This window comes from Hyaena hyaena, unplaced genomic scaffold (genome assembly GCF_003009895.1).
Source record: "Hyaena hyaena isolate Hyena2069 unplaced genomic scaffold, ASM300989v1 scaffold_31, whole genome shotgun sequence".
Classification (NCBI taxonomy): Eukaryota; Metazoa; Chordata; class Mammalia; order Carnivora; family Hyaenidae; genus Hyaena; species Hyaena hyaena.
This window is the reverse complement of record NW_024080664.1, coordinates 845805-863157: the sequence shown is the minus strand read 5'-3', so window position 1 is coordinate 863157 and position 17353 is coordinate 845805. Positions and strand designations below refer to the sequence as shown.

Below are 17353 nucleotides of genomic sequence, written 5' to 3'. Positions count from 1 at the left end.
TGTCGGCACGCAGGGCTCGGCTCGGTTGGCCACCTGGGTGCAGCCCTCATCAGGCCCTCCCATCCCTGCAAAGCCTGACGGCCGCCAGGCAGCCCATCGCCTGGGCCCCAGAGAGGCCAGCGGAGGGCTGCACCCCACACAGCAGATGAGGGGGGTGACGCCTGAGGGGGAGGCGCCTGTGCCCAAGTCAGAGAACCAGGGCGCCCTCAGGGTCCCCAGGTGGGCACAGATGGGGACCAGTGGCTAGCGTGTCCCCAGGAGCCCCAGAGCCCCCTAGAGCTTGGAGCCCATCCACCAGAGGAGGGCAGGCTTTGGAGACAGAATTCTGGGAGAGCCAATGTCCCCAACCCTGCTCAAGGCCTTCACCCTTAGGTGTCCAGGCCACATGGTGGGTGCAGACCAGATGCCTGCGGGGGGCATGCCTGCTGCTGGGGGCCGTGGGCCCTGCAACGGCGCACAGACACCACAGTGCCTCCCCGAGCCACGTCCAGGACGGGCAATGGGGACGAAGACCAGCAGGTAGGCTGGGGACGGGGACAGATGGCCACCCCACAGCCAACAGCAGGGCATGGGGTAAAAAAGGTTTATTCCTCTTGGCTCCCCATCCTCCTCCCCCGACGAAGACCCCCCAACCACTCATGGCATGGGCAGGGGGCCCCCGAGTCCACAGCCCCACCCTCAGCGCACCGAGGTCATGAAGGGGCTTCCCTGGGCCTGACTAGGGAGCAGCAGCTGAGCCAGTGGCCCTGCTGGGGACTGACAGTCAGCGGCGCCAGGGCAGAGGTGGGGACCCAAGCGTGGAGGTACCTTCGCTGCCGCCCCGGGAGTCGCTCCGGAAGACACAGTGCTCCTCCTTGATGAAGTGCCCGCTCAGGACGATGTCCTGTCGCCTCTCCGCATCCTCCCGGCCCACCCTGGGGAGGGGCAGGGGGCTGTCAGCGCTGGCGGGACCCAGCACACAGGCCGCCACCCACTGGCCTGCCCCACCCCATGGGCAAGCCCCAAACGCAGCCCAGCCCAGGGGGCCACGTGGCCCAGGGTGGCCCTTGGCATTGCCTCCGGCGACCAGCAGTGCCCAGGCTTGGCGGCTCCTGTGCCGGGGAGCCTGCCCCACCCCACGACCCTCACCTGGTGATCCCATCCTTGATGTAGTACAGGAGGCACTCGGACATCAGCGGGTCCTCGTTTAGGTTGACGAGATGCGGTGTCTGGAGAGAAAGGAGGGTCACCTCTCCTGGGGAGGCGCCCAGGCCACCCAGTATGGGCTGACCCCTGACCACAGGCTGACCGCGGGCTCCAGACCACCACCAGCCCTGGGCCTGGCCTCCTGGGGACGCAGCATCCTCCCGGCATGGCTTCCGTGAGGAGCTCAGCACCAGGAAGGAGGCACTTAGGGGGAGTTAGGAAGCGGGGGGTCTGGGGGCAGTGGCGGGTCCCCAGATGTGCAGGGCGCAGGCTGGGTCCCGTAGGGCCATGGCACCAGGCTCTGGGTCCGTTCCTCCACCCCAGAAGCACCCGGGAGCTGAGGGTCCCCATGGATCTGTGAGCCCGGAAGGATTAGGATGCTGGCCAGGGAGGGCTCTGGCCCGGGGGCTGTGGAGGAAGTCCCTGCAGAGCCACCCGCCCGAACCCCTCTCCTGTCCACGGGCCTGCCGAAGGCGACCAGCGCCCGCCCTCAGCAACCTGCCCCTTCCTAGGGCACCCGGGCCCTCGACACACTTCCTGAGCTCAGGACCGCCACCCCTCACCGTGTCCCAGGCCAGGGTCCCGCAACACGGTGGGGGCTGGGACACTTCCTCAGTCACCACCCCCACCCCCGGCACCTTGGAACAAGCTGCCTCCAATACAAGCTACAAACCCCACGTGGCCCCGCTGACACCCTGTGCGGTCATCAGACACGGACAGCTGTCTCCCACGCCCGCTCTCGCGAGCAAGGTGCTCGCCCTGCAGGGCTGGGCAGGGGGCTGGGCTGGCACGGCGCTGCTTCCGAGTCCCGGGAATGCCGCCCTTGTCAGGAGGAGGCGCCCTCGGCGGTCCCCAGGGCTGTCCTCCCACCCCAGCGCGGCCAGGTAATCCCTCTGCCACCAGACAAAGGCCTCCAGGGTGCCACGCGTCCTGGGTGTCCCAAGGGCACCGTCCCCACGGCCCTGGGGTACGTGCCACCCTCCCGGAAGGGGCATGCTCCCTAAGAAAACTCTAGGTCTCTCCAGAAGGCACATGAAGCTGGGCGCCCCCCCCTTCCTGGCCTGCCCCAGGTCATCGCAAGCACCCCCACCCCAGCCTCAGCACCCGCCGTCCCCCCAGCCTGTAGTGCACGAGGGCGGAAGCAGCCAGAGGAGCCCATCCCGTCCCCAGGGAGTGGCCACCTGGCCGATGCAGGTATCACACCAGCGTCCGCCCTTCTCTCCCTACGGGGTCCCCGGCAGCACCGCAGGGGCTCTGCGTGCCACCTGGCTTCGGGCATTGGTGGCACAGAGCCCCCCTCCTGCCCCAGACAGAGCCAGGTGAGGGGCCAGCCACACGCGGCTGCCCCCAGGAGGGCGGGCAGGCACTTCCTCGCTAACAAGATGTCGGGGTAGGGCCCAGAGAGCCCACGTGATCAGAACACACTGACGCCACCTCTGAGCCTTCTCGGCTCGGAACACGGCTCTTAAGGGCTCCAAGGGTCTGGTGCTCTTGGAGGTGGGCGGGGGGCCTGAGTCCTAGAATTATCAGACTCTTTTTCCCGAACGCTGACGCTACGCCCTACCTGAGCTACCGGGGGGGATGGGGCTCTGGAGGCCCCCCTGCTGACAGGGCCAGGCCCGGTGAGCGAGCTGGGCCTGGGTGGGGGAAGAGGGGTCCCGGCTGGGACAGCCAGGCCTGACTTCGGCTGAGCTCCAAGAGGGCGTCTCCCACACAGGGGAGGCGTGGCTGTAGGCGAGCATGGCCCCCGGCATCTGGACCTGTCCCCTCCCCTCCCAGAGAAGCTGACATGCACCAAGGGTTGTGTGTCGCCCGGCTCTGTCCCAGGCAGGGCTGTGCCCCCGAGCTAGAAAGAGCACCTACCTTTTTGGGAGAAAACACACCCAGTGTGCCACCGTCCTCCCTCATGGCCACGCCCATCTCGGCCAGCAGGGCTTCCCTGCGGGGGACAGTGTCCGGGTCAGCTCGAGGCCCGAGGCCACAGGAGCTGCCTGGCCCCCAACCCACCAATCAGCCGCCCGGGAGCCAGTGGGGCTCTGGCCACGGCCCGCGGCGTCCCATCCGGTCAGAGAGTTGAGGCGTCCACTTGGAGGGACCTGTCACCTGATCAGGGATCAGGTCAGCGGGGCCATCGGGTGGGAGTCCCTGGGTGAGGGCGCGGCCACCCCCAGGAGCGGGGGCCCAGGGCTGCGCCGGAGTCCTCGGCCCCCCACCCCTCACCTCTGCATCCGGATGGCTTCCGTCCGCCGCAGCTTCTCCTCCCAGGTCTCGTTGAGCTCGGCTATGATCTTCTCCGTCTCCTGGGCAGCAGGACAGAGCACAATGAGGGGGGCTGGGCCAGGGGCAGAGGCCAGGCTGCCAGGCGAAGGGCCCCGAGACCCCCGTCCCCAGGTCTGTTCAGGCAGTACCAGGCCTGAAAGGTCACGATGAAGAGCTGAGGGGCTAATGTGTCCACGGACACAAGTGTCTCCCGTGGACACAGCCAGACCGTAGGGGAAAAGGCAAAATAAACCTGGAGGGAGAGAAATGCACACACACGAGGACACCGAGAGACACGTGGGTCCTAGGGGACACTTGGGGACCCCGTGAGACATGCAGGACACTGAGAGACACGCAGGGACACTGGGAGACATGGGGGGACCCTGGGAGACATGTGGGGACCCCGGGAGATATGCAGGACACTGAGAGACATGCAGGGACATTGAAAGACATGCAAGGACACTGGGAGACACGGGGGACACTGGGAGACGTGGGGACACTGGGAGACAGGGGGGGACCCTGGGAGACATGTGGGGACACTGGGAGACGTGGGGGGACACTGGGAGACGTGGGGACACTGGGAGACACGCGGGGACACTGGGAGACACGGGGGGACACTGGAAGACGTGGGGGACACTGGAAGACGTGGGGACACTGGGAGACGTGGGGACACTGGGAGACGTGGGGGGACACTGGGAGACACGGGGGACCCTGGGAGACACGGGGGACCCTGGAAGACGTGGGACGGGGGACCCTGGGAGATGCAGGGGGACCCTGGGAGACGCGGGGGACCCTGGGAGACGCGGGGGACCCTGGGAGACGTGGGGGGACACTGGGAGACACGGGGGACACTGGGAGACGTGGGGGGACACTGGAGACACGGGGGACACTGGGAGACACGGGGGACACTGGGAGACACGGGGGACACTGGGAGACGTGTGGGACCCTGGGAGACACGGGGGACCCTGGAGACACGGGGGACCCTGGAGACACGGGGGACACTGGAGACACGGGGGACACTGGAGACACGGGGGACACTGGGAGACACGGGGGACACTGGGAGACGTGGGGGACCCTGGGAGACACGGGGGACCCTGGGAGACACGGGGGACCCTGGGAGACGTGGGGGGACCCTGGGAGACGTAGGGGACACTGGGAGACGTGGGGGGACACTGGGAGACGTGGGGGGACACTGGAGACACGGGGGACACTGGGAGACACGGGGGACACTGGGAGACGTGGGGGACACTGGGAGACGTGGGGGGACCCTGGGAGACGTGGGGGACACTGGGAGACACGGGGGGACACTGGGAGACGTGGGGGGACACGGGAGACGTGGGGGACACTGGGAGACGTGGGGGACACTGGGAGACACGGGGGACCCTGGGAGACGTGTGGGGACACCGAGAGACTAATTCTGAGGCACGGATGACCCTCAGCCACTGCTGGGACAGGGGACGAGCACTTCCAGCATCTGCGCCAGCTCCTGCTTAGCTTCCCAGCTGCACCCCCCGACGGGCATCCCGCCCACCCCATGCCCCACGCCAGCCTTGGTCCAGACTCTGTGCTTCTGTCTCCAAGGTCCTGAGCCCCCAGCCCCACACAGCCCGCCACCCTCAGTCATCCGCTCAAGGAACACCAATAAACTAAAGGGCAGCCCGCCCACTGATGGGCCGCTGCCGAGGTGGGGGTCGGGGGAGGTGAATGCTTGGAGCAGGTTGAGCCCAGAAGCCCCAGCATTCGTGCCTGCCCTGCTCGGCAACGGGGACCCCTCGCTGGGTGCCGGAGGGGGCACGGGGGTGGGTCCAGACGGCCGCCCCGCCTCCCAGCAAGCCCACCCTGAGCCGCTAGCACGGCCGTCTCGGCAGGAGAAGTCTCGGGCCCGCCCCCCCGGGGGTGGTGTCCCCGCCGGACGAGCCCTCACCTTCAGCCTCTCGATGGCCTCCTCACTGCCCGGGGCAAACAAGATGCGCTCGTGCAGGCTGGACACGGAGGCGGCGCGGCTCGACAGCGCCGAGAGCGAGGATGAGGGGCTCATGCCCACCAGGGCGTTGGTCACTGTGGAGAGATTGTCAGGGGCTGGACTCAACTCCGCCCCGCCACGGTTACGGTTATTGTTCTCAAGGTCGGACACGTCTACGGGAGGAAGGGAAGGAGAGGGCGGGCAGACAGACGGGAGGGAGAGAAAAGAAAGACCAAGTTGGGAAGAAGCAAGAGGTGGCTGAAGAGAGGCAGGAAGCAGACACGGCCAGCGGGTGCAGCCTGGGGCCCAGCGCCGGACAAGCACATGCAGGGCTGCCCCCCACCTCCCCACCGGGGACCCGGCCCCAGAGGCCCCCACTCCACCCCGGCAGCAGCTGGGCACCGGCCCGAGTGCCTCTCCCCTCCCCACCCCGCCTGGCCCTGCACCCGCTCCCTGACACCTGGGAGCCACTTCCCTGCACCCCCACCCCGTCTACCACCCTTTGCCATCACTGCCCCATGGCCTTCCTACACCCAGGGCCCTGATGCCCGTCCTCAGCCTCTGTGCCGTGGGCGCCCACCCCCGGTACCCATCGCCTGCCTGGCCCGCCACGCGCCCGAGCTGCGGGGATGGCGCTGCGCTAACCGTCCGGCCCCGCTGAGCATAGGAATCAGCCCCAAGCATGCCCTGGAGGAGAGGTGAACTGGGGACCCCTGCACCCTGAGAGCCTAAGGCCTGGGATTTGAGGCGAGTATGCCCCCCAGCGTGGGAGATGCTCAGACCCCTCCTGGCGGAAGCAGACCCACAGCAGAGCAGCGGCAAACATAGGACAGCACGGGGCGCCAGGGACAACGGGGGCGCCTGTGGCCCCTGGGTCAGGGAGGCGCCACGCCACACATCCATGCCGCAGGGAGCCAGGCCCGAGGCCAGGGCACACGGGCATTCCCCCGGGAAGGGGAGCTCTGGGGGAGGCCGGAGCTGGGAGCCAGGGGACAAGCCCGGGCCTCGGCATGCCCTCTGGCTCTCCTGGCCCTGCGGTGCCGGCTGACGTTCCCAGGCCTCTGGGGCTGCAGGGCGCTCAGACAGGCCGAGTTCGGCCACTTCTGGCCCGACAGGGCCCTGACCGCACCAGGCCTCCCCGTGCCCTCGGTTTCCCATACAGACACGGGACTGAACCCAGAACACAGGCTCACAGGGCAGCGTGGCCTGCATCTACCTAGGGGTGTCTGTGAACGAGGTGGCTGCTGTCCCCAGCCCCTGAAAGAGGGGAGGGCAGCGGAAGGCTGGGTGGGCTCCCCCCGCCGTGCTGCCCTATGCCCCGCACAGCGGGCACAGAAGCGGGGGTGCAGAGAGCAGCGAGGGGGATACACACATTTGGGTCCTCCGGGCACAGTGTTGGCTACGGGGAGGGGAGCGTGGGGGAGGGAGGAGAGACAGAGAAACAGAAGAAAAGGTTTGTCTCCAGAGGGTCTGAGGCACACCCATCGCAGGCCGGGCACCGGGCAGGGTGGCGGGGGTGGGGGGGTCTCCAGCGGACGCACGGGGACCACTGCAACCCCCGCACCCACGGCCTGCCAACGTGGCTTCTGGGGAAAACGTCCGTGGCCTGCCTGGGCCAGCTCCAGACCCAAACCGTGCCGTCCACCCAGGTCGAGGACAGAAACCCCAGGCTCCCACCGGGGGTGGGGGTGGCAGGGGTCGCACGGGGACTCAGCAGGGCCAGGATTCGGGCGGCAAGGCCGTGAAGGCCGCCTGACCAGCCCCGGCTGGGCCGCAGCCAGCGAGTGGGGGGGGTTGTCCCACAGAGGGAGGCCACTCTGGCCCGGCTGCACTGCCCAGGACAGGTGGGCAGGGACACTCACTGTCGGTGATGTCCCCGAGACCCTGGGCATAGAGCAGGTCCCGCAGCCGGGTCACCTCGTCCTTCAGCTCGCGGATCAGCTTGTTGTTGGGGTCCTCGTTGATGACAGCGTTGCAGCGGATCTGTTTGGCCCGGTCGGCGTACCTGGGAGGCCAAGGGGACTGTGGGCTGTGCCTGGGGCCGAGTGGGCCCGGGGGCACCCAGAGCCCTGCCCCGGGCAGCTGTGGCAGGGAGGGCCTCCAGAGTGGGGACCCAGGGGCTGTGACACAGAGCAGGGGCTCTTGCCACTTGAGTCAGTGGGGCCACTGTGCCTATATCAGGACCCATACCCAGCTTTCCTTTCACTGCTGGTGGTGCGGGACCCAGGCAGCTCGTGGGCTCCCCACCCGGGGTGCCCGCCCTGTAGCCAGAGGGACCTTTAGAACACACGGTGCCCCTTGACTAATCAGAGACCTGGTTGGGGACCACGGGGGTCTTGGGTTGCTCGAAGCCCCAAGGGTGGCAAGGATGGAATGGGCCCTTGAAGACCCAGGCGTCCCGACAGCCGCTTGGAGCCTCGAGGAGTCCCGGGTGAGAGGACCCCCCAAAGTGGTGCTCCTGACTCGGGTGCAGAGAGACCCACTCTCCCCGGGAGCCAGGCGGGGGGAGGGTGCCTGCCTCCCTGGAGGACACACCTCAGCGTGCTCAGGGTCTCGTCGTAGTTGATGTCTGCGGGGCTCAGGGCCGCCACCATCGCTGTCCTGGAGTTCCCGCCTGTAGGAAGAAGACCAGGTCGTGGGGGCTCCCCCCTCCCCACCTTAGCACCCCTCCCCTCCTACATTTATGCTGGGGAGGCTAAGGCCCAGAGAGGTAAACTGAGTCACGGGCCAACTGTGTGAACGGAGCAGGGAGTCCGGACTTCATCACTTAGTGGGTGCCTTATTTTCTTCTACAGAGCGCTTTTCCCACGTTTGGGTTTATTTTACAACAGCCAGCCTCCCCTCCCCCTAATGAAGAGAGGAGCATTTCCTCCCAAAGTCAGGATGATAATTTCTTCAGGAAGACAACATTCATTTCAATCCACCTCCAGATGCAATGATTTCTTTCACTTTTATCTTTCTCATTTGGAACATTTTTCTCAATATTTAATGTCAGATTCCCAGCCCAGGGTGGCATGGAGCCCGGCATCAGGTGACAACTGCCCCTACCCTGGGGGTGGCCCTGGCCCTGTGGGAAAGGCCTCCTTCCTGGCCCACATCTCAGGCAAAGGAACACATTCCCAGGACAACACCATCCGCTCTCAGAGGGGGTCACCTACCCCCCGGGAGCACCCAGCTGGCACCCATCGCTAGCCTGACCTGAGGATCAGCCAGGCTGCTTCCGGGGTGCAGGGTCGGCCAGCTCAAGCCCTCACACCAGAGCCATGAAGCTGAGGAAGGCTGTGGATCCCAGCTGCCTACGTTCATCAAATCAGCCCGTGACTCAGTTTACCTTCCTGGGTGTCGGTCTCCCAAGCTGTAAACAGAGCCAGGGAGGGCCCCCGAGGCTAATTTTGGGTGGGAAGGGATCAGTATCGGCAACGTTTCAGTCTCCATCTCCCTCTCTGTCTCTCAGTAGCTCAGAAAAGGGGTGACATATGGCACCTGCCAAAAACCCAGCAAGCAAGCAGGGCCCCCCAGAATCATGGTGTCCTGGGAGGGGTGGGGACTTGGTCTGGGTGTCACAGGCCTGAAGTGGGAGCACCGATACAGGTGTGTGTGTTCTGGGGCTCCAGGGGCCACGCTGCATCCCCACACTTGCTTTCCTCAGCCCGTCGCTGGCCACCAGCCCAGGAGGGAAGGCAAGACGGTGGCCCTGGGTGGGAGGCAGAACCCCGGGGACAGGTGACCCGAGAGTCCTCACCTAGGTTTTCCCGGAGCAGCCAGGTCAGCACGGAATCTCTGTAGGGAATGAAATCTGTCTTCTTTTTTTTCTTGTTCTGCAGGAGAGGAACATTCGATGTGAACCCTGAGCCCACCAGACGGGAAGGGAGATGGAGGCGCAGAGCACAGGGCCCGCAGGGTGGGTCCCCGAAACCTAAGGCTGGTGTGGAAGGCAGGGCTGGGCCAGGTCTCAGGGCCTCGCCCCACCGGAGCCCCAGGGTGCTGCCCCCAGGCGCCTGCGCTCAGAGCTGGGACTAGACTTGCCAGCACAGGTGGCGCATCTGGGCCACGCGGGCCGACGGGGCGGCGTGTCCTCCCTCTACTCTGTCAGAAGGACCAGTGTGGGCCCACCGCCCCCTCCTCGGGCACCACACTCCGTTCTGCTGACTACGAAGAAAAGGCCCCACCACTTTATGTGACAACGCAGGCCTCTGCCCGTGCCCACCGCTCACCCGTCTTCCTCACCAGAACGCACCTTCCCTCCCCTGCAATTCAGGGCACACGCCCCGTCCCTGCTCCCGCACCCCTCCCCTCAGGACAAAGCACCCCCCACACTCTCGGCTACACCTGTGCCTCTTTGTTCCTCCATTACGGCAAATAGGGGCCATTCCGAACACGGGGAACACGGCCTCGAGCGCGCGTAACGGCTGCTGGGAACCGCCCTATGGACGTCGCTTGCGGACTGGCTGAGGGGGTCACGGACCGAAGGTACCCAGTCACTTTCCACTGTGTCCTTGCTCGTGCACACAGTAGCTTAAGAGTATTTGCCGAGCACCTGCGGCGGCCACCAGACCCGGCCCTGCCCCCCAGAGCCCTCCCGGGAGACGCACACCGGCGTCCCCGCGTGGGGTCTGCCGTTTCTCTAGACGCTCCTTCGTCGTCGCGTGCTTCAGGATCATGTCCCAGGGAAGCGCCCCTCGCGCTCGGGGAGCTCAACCTGTGAGGGCCCGGTTAAGCGTCCGACTTTCACTTAGGTCATGATCTCGCGGTTCGTGGGTTCGAGCCCTGCGTCGAGCCTGGAGCTGCTTCGGATTCTGCGTCTCCCTCTCTCTCTGCCCCTCCCCTGCTCACGCTCTCTCTCTTTCTCTCTCAAAAAATAAATAAACATGAAAAAAAAGTCTTGAACTAAGAGAGCTCTTGAGGCATGCGGTCAAGGGGCTTGCAGGCAGGCCATGCCGGCTGGGCCAAGAGTGGGCTCCGAGGGTCCACGTCACAGCAGCTCATCAGCACGGGGGGCCTCTGGTTCTCCTTCGAAACGTGATGCACCAACGCTGAAGTCCTACTTTGTGTTTTGATTATTTAATTCCTGATGCTGAATCCTCCGCCACATTTGTCACGTTCCTCGTTTCCACGGAGGGTGCCCCGTGTCACACAGGCCCTTCAGCAAGGACCCCAAGGATCACCTTCAATTCTGCTGCTCCCTCACCCCTGCTTGCTCTGCCCGCTCCCCCATCGTTCAATCTCCCGCATCTCCCAGAGCCACCCCCGCTCCCCTTCCTCTCTGCCATCCAGGCCTCAGCTGTCTGGCACCCGCGTCTTCGCAACACTGACCTCCAGCCTCCTGACGGCCACCCAGGCCGCCCGTTCCCAATCTATGCTTCACCTGCATGGCGCGTGCCAGATTCAGTCAGACTTTTGGAGCCCTGCTCGAAACCCGTCCGCTCTCCCCATTAAGCCACCCCCCCCCCCCCCCCCCCCCCCCCCCCCCCCCCCCCCCCCCCCCCCCCCCCCCCCCCCCCCCCCCCCCCCCCCCCCGCTCCTGACGCAGGCTCACAGACCCCACATCAGGCCCCCGCCCTCCTCGGGCTTCGTCATCTCCCGACGGCACATCCCCACGCTCCCTGCGCCAGGCCCTGGTCCTCAGAGACCTTCTCACACGGCGGCTGCCAAGGGTGAGGCAGTTCCCACAGGGCCTCACACGCCTCACGGCCCCGCTCCTACTCACGCGGCCCCGCCCCTCACACGCTTCCGCATGACCCACCACGTGCCTCGTGACACGGCTCCTCGCATCCCTCCCCCCGTCACCTCCAGACCCTCAGCCCGACCTCTTGGGGGATCCGCACACAGCTGGGCACGGCCCCTCGCCACCCCTCGCACCTTCACCGCCCTCCGTGCAATTCCCCGGAGAGCTTCCCACAGCTCCCCCCACCCCACCCCTCCGCACCCCTCGTGCAGTCCTGTCGCTGAGTTCCCCACACGGTCCCGAGGCAGCGGCTCACCCTTCCACCCGGAAGTCCCCACGGCCGCCCGCACCACCCCCGCGGGCCCGCTCCACTGTGCAGACTGGGTGTCACGGCTCCATTTCCCACAATTCTTGCGGCTCCCAACAGTTCCTCGGTCCCCTGCCCTGTTCCTCTCACCTCCCCGCCCGCCCTCACACAGGCCCTCACAACTCTTCACGCCCCCCGCCCCCCGCGGCACCGACGTGTCTACACACGCTTCCACACGGCTCCTCCGACAGCTCCTCTCAGGTGCTCACACAGTCCCTCCTGCCACCCGCACCAGGGTTCCACGTGTCCCTCCCACACTGTGCCTCGGTGGCCCTCACACAAGTCTTCCGCGGCTCCTCGTCTTCCTCGCGCAGTCACTCGCTGAGTCCCCGCGGCACTCGGCATCCGCTCACGGCTCTCCTCGCCGCTCTCGGTCCTGAGCCTGCTCCTCACACGCGCTCACGTTTCCTCGTGCTGTTCCAGCAAGTCCACACACCGCTCCTCACACCTGCTCGGTTCCCCTCGGTTCCCTACATCGCTCTTCACACACTTCGACACGGCGTCTCGGAGGTCACACCGTTCCTCGCGGTTCCCGGAGAGTCCGAACAGTGTCACATACGCACACACTGGGCACACAGATCTACACAATTCACAACACACTCCCTCAGAATTTCTTGTGGTTCTCCGAACAAATCCCTGGCATAGTCTGTTCCACGGTTCTGCGTGCATTTCCCCAAAAAGTTCCTCACAGTTCTTCAAACGCACTCCTTTTCCTGCTGACAACGAGGGAAGTGTGTGCAAGGACGGTGCCAGGAACAGCGTGAGGAACTGCACGGAGACTGCGCAGGGGACTCTGAGCTTGTGGACTGTCCCTCGTATGGTTTTCCGCAGTTTTCCGCTCGGCTCCCGTACCTCCCCACGGTATTGCCCACACTGCCTCTCGGTCCCACACCGCCTGTCACAGAGTCCACACACATCTCCTCCCAGCTCGTCACACAGCCCTCCCACAGTTCTGTCGTAGTTTGTCACGCAGTGTCCTGTCCTCACGGCTCCCCGTACCCAGTTCCACCCAGTGCCTCACACTCCCCAACGTGGCTCCCCTCGCCATTCCCCAAAAATTTCTTCAAAGGTTACACAATTCCCACACGGTCTGCCCACACCACTTCACACGCTTCTTACGGCTCCACAAAGCGCCTCACGACTCTTCACTTACACGCTCTCACAATTCCTCACACGGTTCCTCATAATTCTTCATGCAAATCCTCAGAATCCTGCCGTTGCTCGTGTGTTTCCTCAAACGCTTCCCCCCAGAGCTCCCACACGGCCCTCCTGGTCCCCCACTCGATCCCACACCGTCCCCCACCCCTCCCCGGCCCCACAAGCACAACACGGATCTCACACCTCAAGGTCCCCGTGTGGTGTCCCCACACTATCTCACAACTGCTCGGTTTCTCACGGAATTCCATCACGTTCCCCAGAGCCCTCCCCGCAGCCCCCCGGACTTCGCACATCCTCGCCGCCCCCCACAAACACCCACCCCACACAGTCCTCCACACGCTTCCTGCTCGCTTCCCAGCCGGCTCCCCACAGTCGCACATGGCTCCCCGCGACCCCTCCTGCGGTTCACGCACCGCCTCACACTCCCCTCACCGGTTTTCCACGCAGCCACGCAGAACTCAACGTTCCCATACGTAGTTCCCGCGCCGTTTCACACCCTTCCTCTCCCATTTGTTCACACGTCCCACGCTGCTCACCCTGCTCCGCGCAGTCCCAGACTTCCTGCACGGGTCTCCACCCAAGTACCTCGCGCTTGAGTTCCCCCACGCGCTCCCTCCCACGGTCCCTCAGGTGCTCACGCTTCTTCACGGTACCCCCACCCCGTGCAAGTCCCACGCATTCTCCCACACCATTCCAGCTATTCCGCACACGGTCACAGCTCCTCACAGTCCCTCACGCGGTTCCTGCCTTGTTCCCCACACTGTTCCCCACGGTCCCCACATACAACCTGCACGCAGACTACTGCCCCATCGCATGCTCTTCCCCTCACACTCCCGCAGCTCCTCGGGGTCCACGCGGTTCCTAACAATTCTGCACACAGCTCGGTACGCGGTTCCCCACCGGCTCCCACACGGTTCCTCGCACTCCCCAATTTCCCACACGGTTTCAGAGCTCCTTGCGCCTCAGACTGTCGCACACCTGCAGTCACACTCTCCTCACGTTCTGCATCCCTTCCTGCCCAGTTCCTCGCGCCACCCGCACAGCTCCTCACGGGTCCTGAGAGGTGGCTCACACGCTGCCTCTCGCAGACTCCAGTTTCTCACACAGCCGTCTACACAGCCCCTCACAGACCCCTCACACCATCCCCACGCCGTTGCACAGAGTCCCACGGTGTTCCACACGGTCCACGTACACTATTCACACCTCTTCCCACGTATTCACACGCAGTTCCCGCAGATCTCCCTACACAGCATGTCCAACATCCAGCACGATCCCCCCCGCGGCTCCTCACACGGTCTTCACACGATCCCCACCTCACTTCATACACTTCTCTCACTTGTCCTCACCGCGCCTCACGTGGTCTTCCCGTGATTCCTCAGTTTCCACACACTTCCTCCACTTCCTCACACAGATGTTCATCCGTTTAGCACCTCACGCCATCTACGCAGCTCTTCACGGGACACACGTTTACTCAGCTCTTCGTGCAACTTCACACGCGTTTTCTCACAGCGACAGTTCTTCACGCGGTTCCCCCCGTGACTCAATCCTCTCTGGTCTCTGACATAGTCCATCACAGTCCCGTGTGCGCTGTGCCCGTTTCTCACACCTCCTCACGTGGCTCCTTGCACAGCCCTACGTGCAATGTCCCACGGCTGCCACACAGTTCCTTACAGTCCCCCCGGAATTACCACGCTTGCCCCACCGCACCTCACGTGCTTCCTGTTTCCTCTTCCACGTGTGCGTCCCGTAAAGTCCCTCGCACCATCATCCACGTCGTTCCCACAAGTATTCACACCATTTCTCCAGTTAGTTCCTCCCAGACCCTTGCTTCGTTCCTCCCTCGCTTCCTCACGGTTCCTCCCACGTTTCCTGACACAGTCGCCGCCACAGAGTTCGCCACAGGCTTCCCCTCACGTCCTTACACAGCTCCTCATGCTTCCCACACGGCTCCTCACGTTTCCTCCCACACGATTCCTCACAAACCAACAATTTTCCTCTCCGGCACCTCACGCAGGGCTTTCCGGCTACACGGCTGGTTCCTCCCTGCTCCTCAAGCCTCAGCCTTAAAGCTACGTGTCCTGCAGAGCCTCCCCGGCCACGCTGACGAGAGGGGCCTCGCCTGTGTGTCACTCAGCCCATCGTTTTCCTTTATGAAATTACACCAATTCACAGTTATCGTTTTCTTTCTCTGTGCCCGTGTCTACTGTCTCCGTCCCCCGCTGAGCTGTGGCCCAGGAAGGGCTGTGTCGTTCTAGCCCAGGGCCCAGCTCAGAGCTGGCGCAGCGCACTTGTCTGTGAGGTGCACAAACCAAGGGGTGGTTTTCCTAGCGAGGGCCTCACAGGAGAACGGGGGCCGGCGGCTCTCCCGGCCCGCAGCCCCCAGCCCCGCCACGGCTGAGGGTCCCCCCGGAACTGAAGAAAGCAGCTTACCTTGTTGGGCCCAGAGTCCTGGAAAAGAAAAGACAGAGTCTGAGGACCTGGAGGAAGCCTGGGGGCCCCAGGGTGTGTGGGGAGGAGCCGACAGGTGGCCTCCGGAGGACAAAGGGACAGGGAGGCCTGAGCACGCGCCAGGTGTCCATCACTCGTCACCTGGCCACTGCCAGCCACCCGGTTCCCGACAGGCCAAACAACAGCGCGACCCTCGGGCTGCCGTCACCCCCAGCTCTTCCTGCACCCCTCACGATCGCAGAGAAGGGCGGGGCCTCCTAAGATTCGTCCTTCTCTGAACAAAGGCCTGGCTGTCCTGCGTGGCCAATACTGGCGGGGAAACTGAGGTTCCAGGGAGTAACAAGGGTCACCACTCATCTGTAGCCTAGTGACACACGCCCCTCACGTCGCCGGGCTTTCCCTTGAACCTCAGGCTCCTTGCCAGAGACGGGGCCCGGTGCAGGTCTGACCGGCCCCCAGCACCCTCCACAGAAGGCAGCACAGGGAGCCGCCTCCACGGTCCCTGCCACCCGTCCGGTTCCGGAAACGCAGAGCTAGCTCACCATTTCAGCCAGCGCAGAGATGACCTTCCCCAGCGTGGTCAGGGACTTATTGATGTTGGCTCCCTCCTGTGTGCAGAGAAGACAGGCCGTCAGGAGCCTCGGGAGCCTCTTGCCCCAGCGTGATCCCGTGGGGCCCGACCCGTGCGACATTGGCCTAAGGCCGCCAAGCGCTGACCGTTAATCCCGGGGCTCCTTGGAGCACGGGAGGCCCTGGCGAGAAGCGGGTCAGAGGCCCGCCCCGGGGCGGGGGGCGGTGCACTCCCTGGGAGCCCTCATGACCCTCACATGAGCCCCGCTTGCACGCGGCCAGAGCCCTTTCCCATCCACCAGGTAACGGTGGGAACCAAAGGGAGGCTGAAGCGGAAACCCTCCTTCCGGACCCCGAAGACTGCTGTGACCAGGGACTGTCGCCTCGTGGGCTGGGTTCTGGCGGGAAAGCGCGGACACTGGTGGCCCCAGAAGGCCCGCCTCCCGCCAGGGCTCTGTCCCCGTTAGCCACCAGCAGTGCGCTGGGCGCGGCCCTGTGGCTGCCGGCCTCCTCCCACCTCCTCGCCCGCGCCCCGCTCTCCCTGCCCGGGCTCGCCCTGCGTGGGGGCGCCCCGACGCCTCCCAGCCCCGGCAGGGGCCCTCCCGGAGCAGGCCGGGCTGGGGGCGGGGCCTGCGGGGGCGCGGCGCCCACAGGCACGGCAGCCCGGCCCCTACCTTGAGCCGTGTGCCCTTGGCCCCCGTGGAGTCGGCCCGCTCGCTCCCCGCCAGGTCCACAAGGCTGATCTTGCTCACCTGAAACAGCAAGCGGGTCAGACGCGGGAGAGGCCGCAAGGCCACGGGGGCCCCGCCTCCTCCCAGCAGCCCGAAGCGCACACTTGAGGGGCCTTGGCCAAGCCCTTCCCGGGGGCCCGACCGCCTCCACCCTGCAGGTTCCCTCTACTCGTGGCGCGTCTGAGCCTCTGCCTGAGCTTCGAAGCCCACCTCCCCGGAGGCTGCATGCGCCTCACCTAACGGGCCGATGCTGCAGCGACGCAGTTCTCAGTGCGCAGGCGCCCTCCACGTGCTCGCACGGAATCCCCAGGGGCCCCTGGTGCGTCCTGCCACCCACTCCCACAACGGGCTCATCGCCTGTGGTGGGGTCTCAGCCCCTCTCCAGCTCCACCCTCTCTGCCCGCCCAGACCCCGCCGGGCCGTCGGGGGTCTCCGGGAGGATGGCCCCAGGCTGGGGTGACCCTGGCATGATCAGTGACAAGTGTGGCTAACTTCCCCCAGACGTGCGGAGCCTGGGGGCTGCGTGCGAGAGCGCTGCCCGCCTGGAGGTGGCCGAGGCGCCCCCGGGAGGAGGCCCGGACAGTGAGACGACACAGAGAAAACCCGACCCCAAGGGGCAGGGCCACCAGCGGACAGGAAGAGGCTCCGAGCCTGCCCCGGGCCCTTCTGGGGGCATGGAGACCACGTGTCTGGGTCAAGGCCCCAGGGATGGCGCTCCTACCCGGGCCCCTGAGAATGTGGAGCGCGTGGGAAAGGCATCCGGGGCCGGGGCAGCGGGCGGGCGGGGGCTCTGACGCACAGCCTCGCCTTTGTGCCTGTGGATGCCAGGGCCCCCGCTCTCCCGCCAGGCGGCCAGGGCCCACGGTCACCTCTGTGACAGGCGCTCACTCAACCCACAGGCCCCAGCTTCCAAGGGCCACCGGTCACCTCAGCGGCGCAGCCATGGGGACACCCTCCCTCAGTCCCCACGGTGTCCACCAAGCCATCTGGCAGGAGGCAGACAGAGG

At 65.5% G+C, this 17353-nt stretch overlaps 1 protein-coding gene and 1 long non-coding RNA gene across 17 annotated transcripts in view; one reads left to right on the top strand and one right to left on the bottom strand.

The window, feature by feature from the left end:
• Window positions 1-17353, bottom strand: part of KIF1A (kinesin family member 1A) — a 69471-nt gene that overhangs the window by 41235 nt on the left and 10883 nt on the right. For 7 of the 16 annotated variants that reach the window (XM_039228555.1, XM_039228557.1, XM_039228558.1 and 4 more), the window contains exons 7-17: window positions 16290-16367; window positions 15588-15653; window positions 15028-15045; window positions 9150-9225; window positions 7943-8021; window positions 7270-7412; window positions 5369-5502; window positions 3406-3485; window positions 3049-3124; window positions 1129-1208; window positions 808-914 (exon numbers count right to left, since the gene is read on the bottom strand). In XM_039228555.1, the coding sequence (XP_039084486.1) occupies window positions 808-914; window positions 1129-1208; window positions 3049-3124; window positions 3406-3485; window positions 5369-5502; window positions 7270-7412; window positions 7943-8021; window positions 9150-9225; window positions 15028-15045; window positions 15588-15653; window positions 16290-16367 (937 nt within the window). Of the gene's footprint in view, window positions 1-807; window positions 915-1128; window positions 1209-3048; window positions 3125-3405; window positions 3486-5368; window positions 5581-6779; window positions 6807-7269; window positions 7413-7942; window positions 8022-9149; window positions 9226-15027; window positions 15046-15587; window positions 15654-16289; window positions 16368-17353 lie in introns of all 16 variants that reach the window. The other 9 variants (XM_039228553.1, XM_039228554.1, XM_039228559.1 and 6 more) reach the window with 2 other exon arrangements.
• On the top strand, window positions 285-10173 carry LOC120229516. The gene is made up of 4 exons (XR_005527760.1): window positions 285-519; window positions 9232-9308; window positions 9771-9877; window positions 10144-10173. It is a non-coding gene; the product is annotated as an uncharacterized LOC120229516 (long non-coding RNA).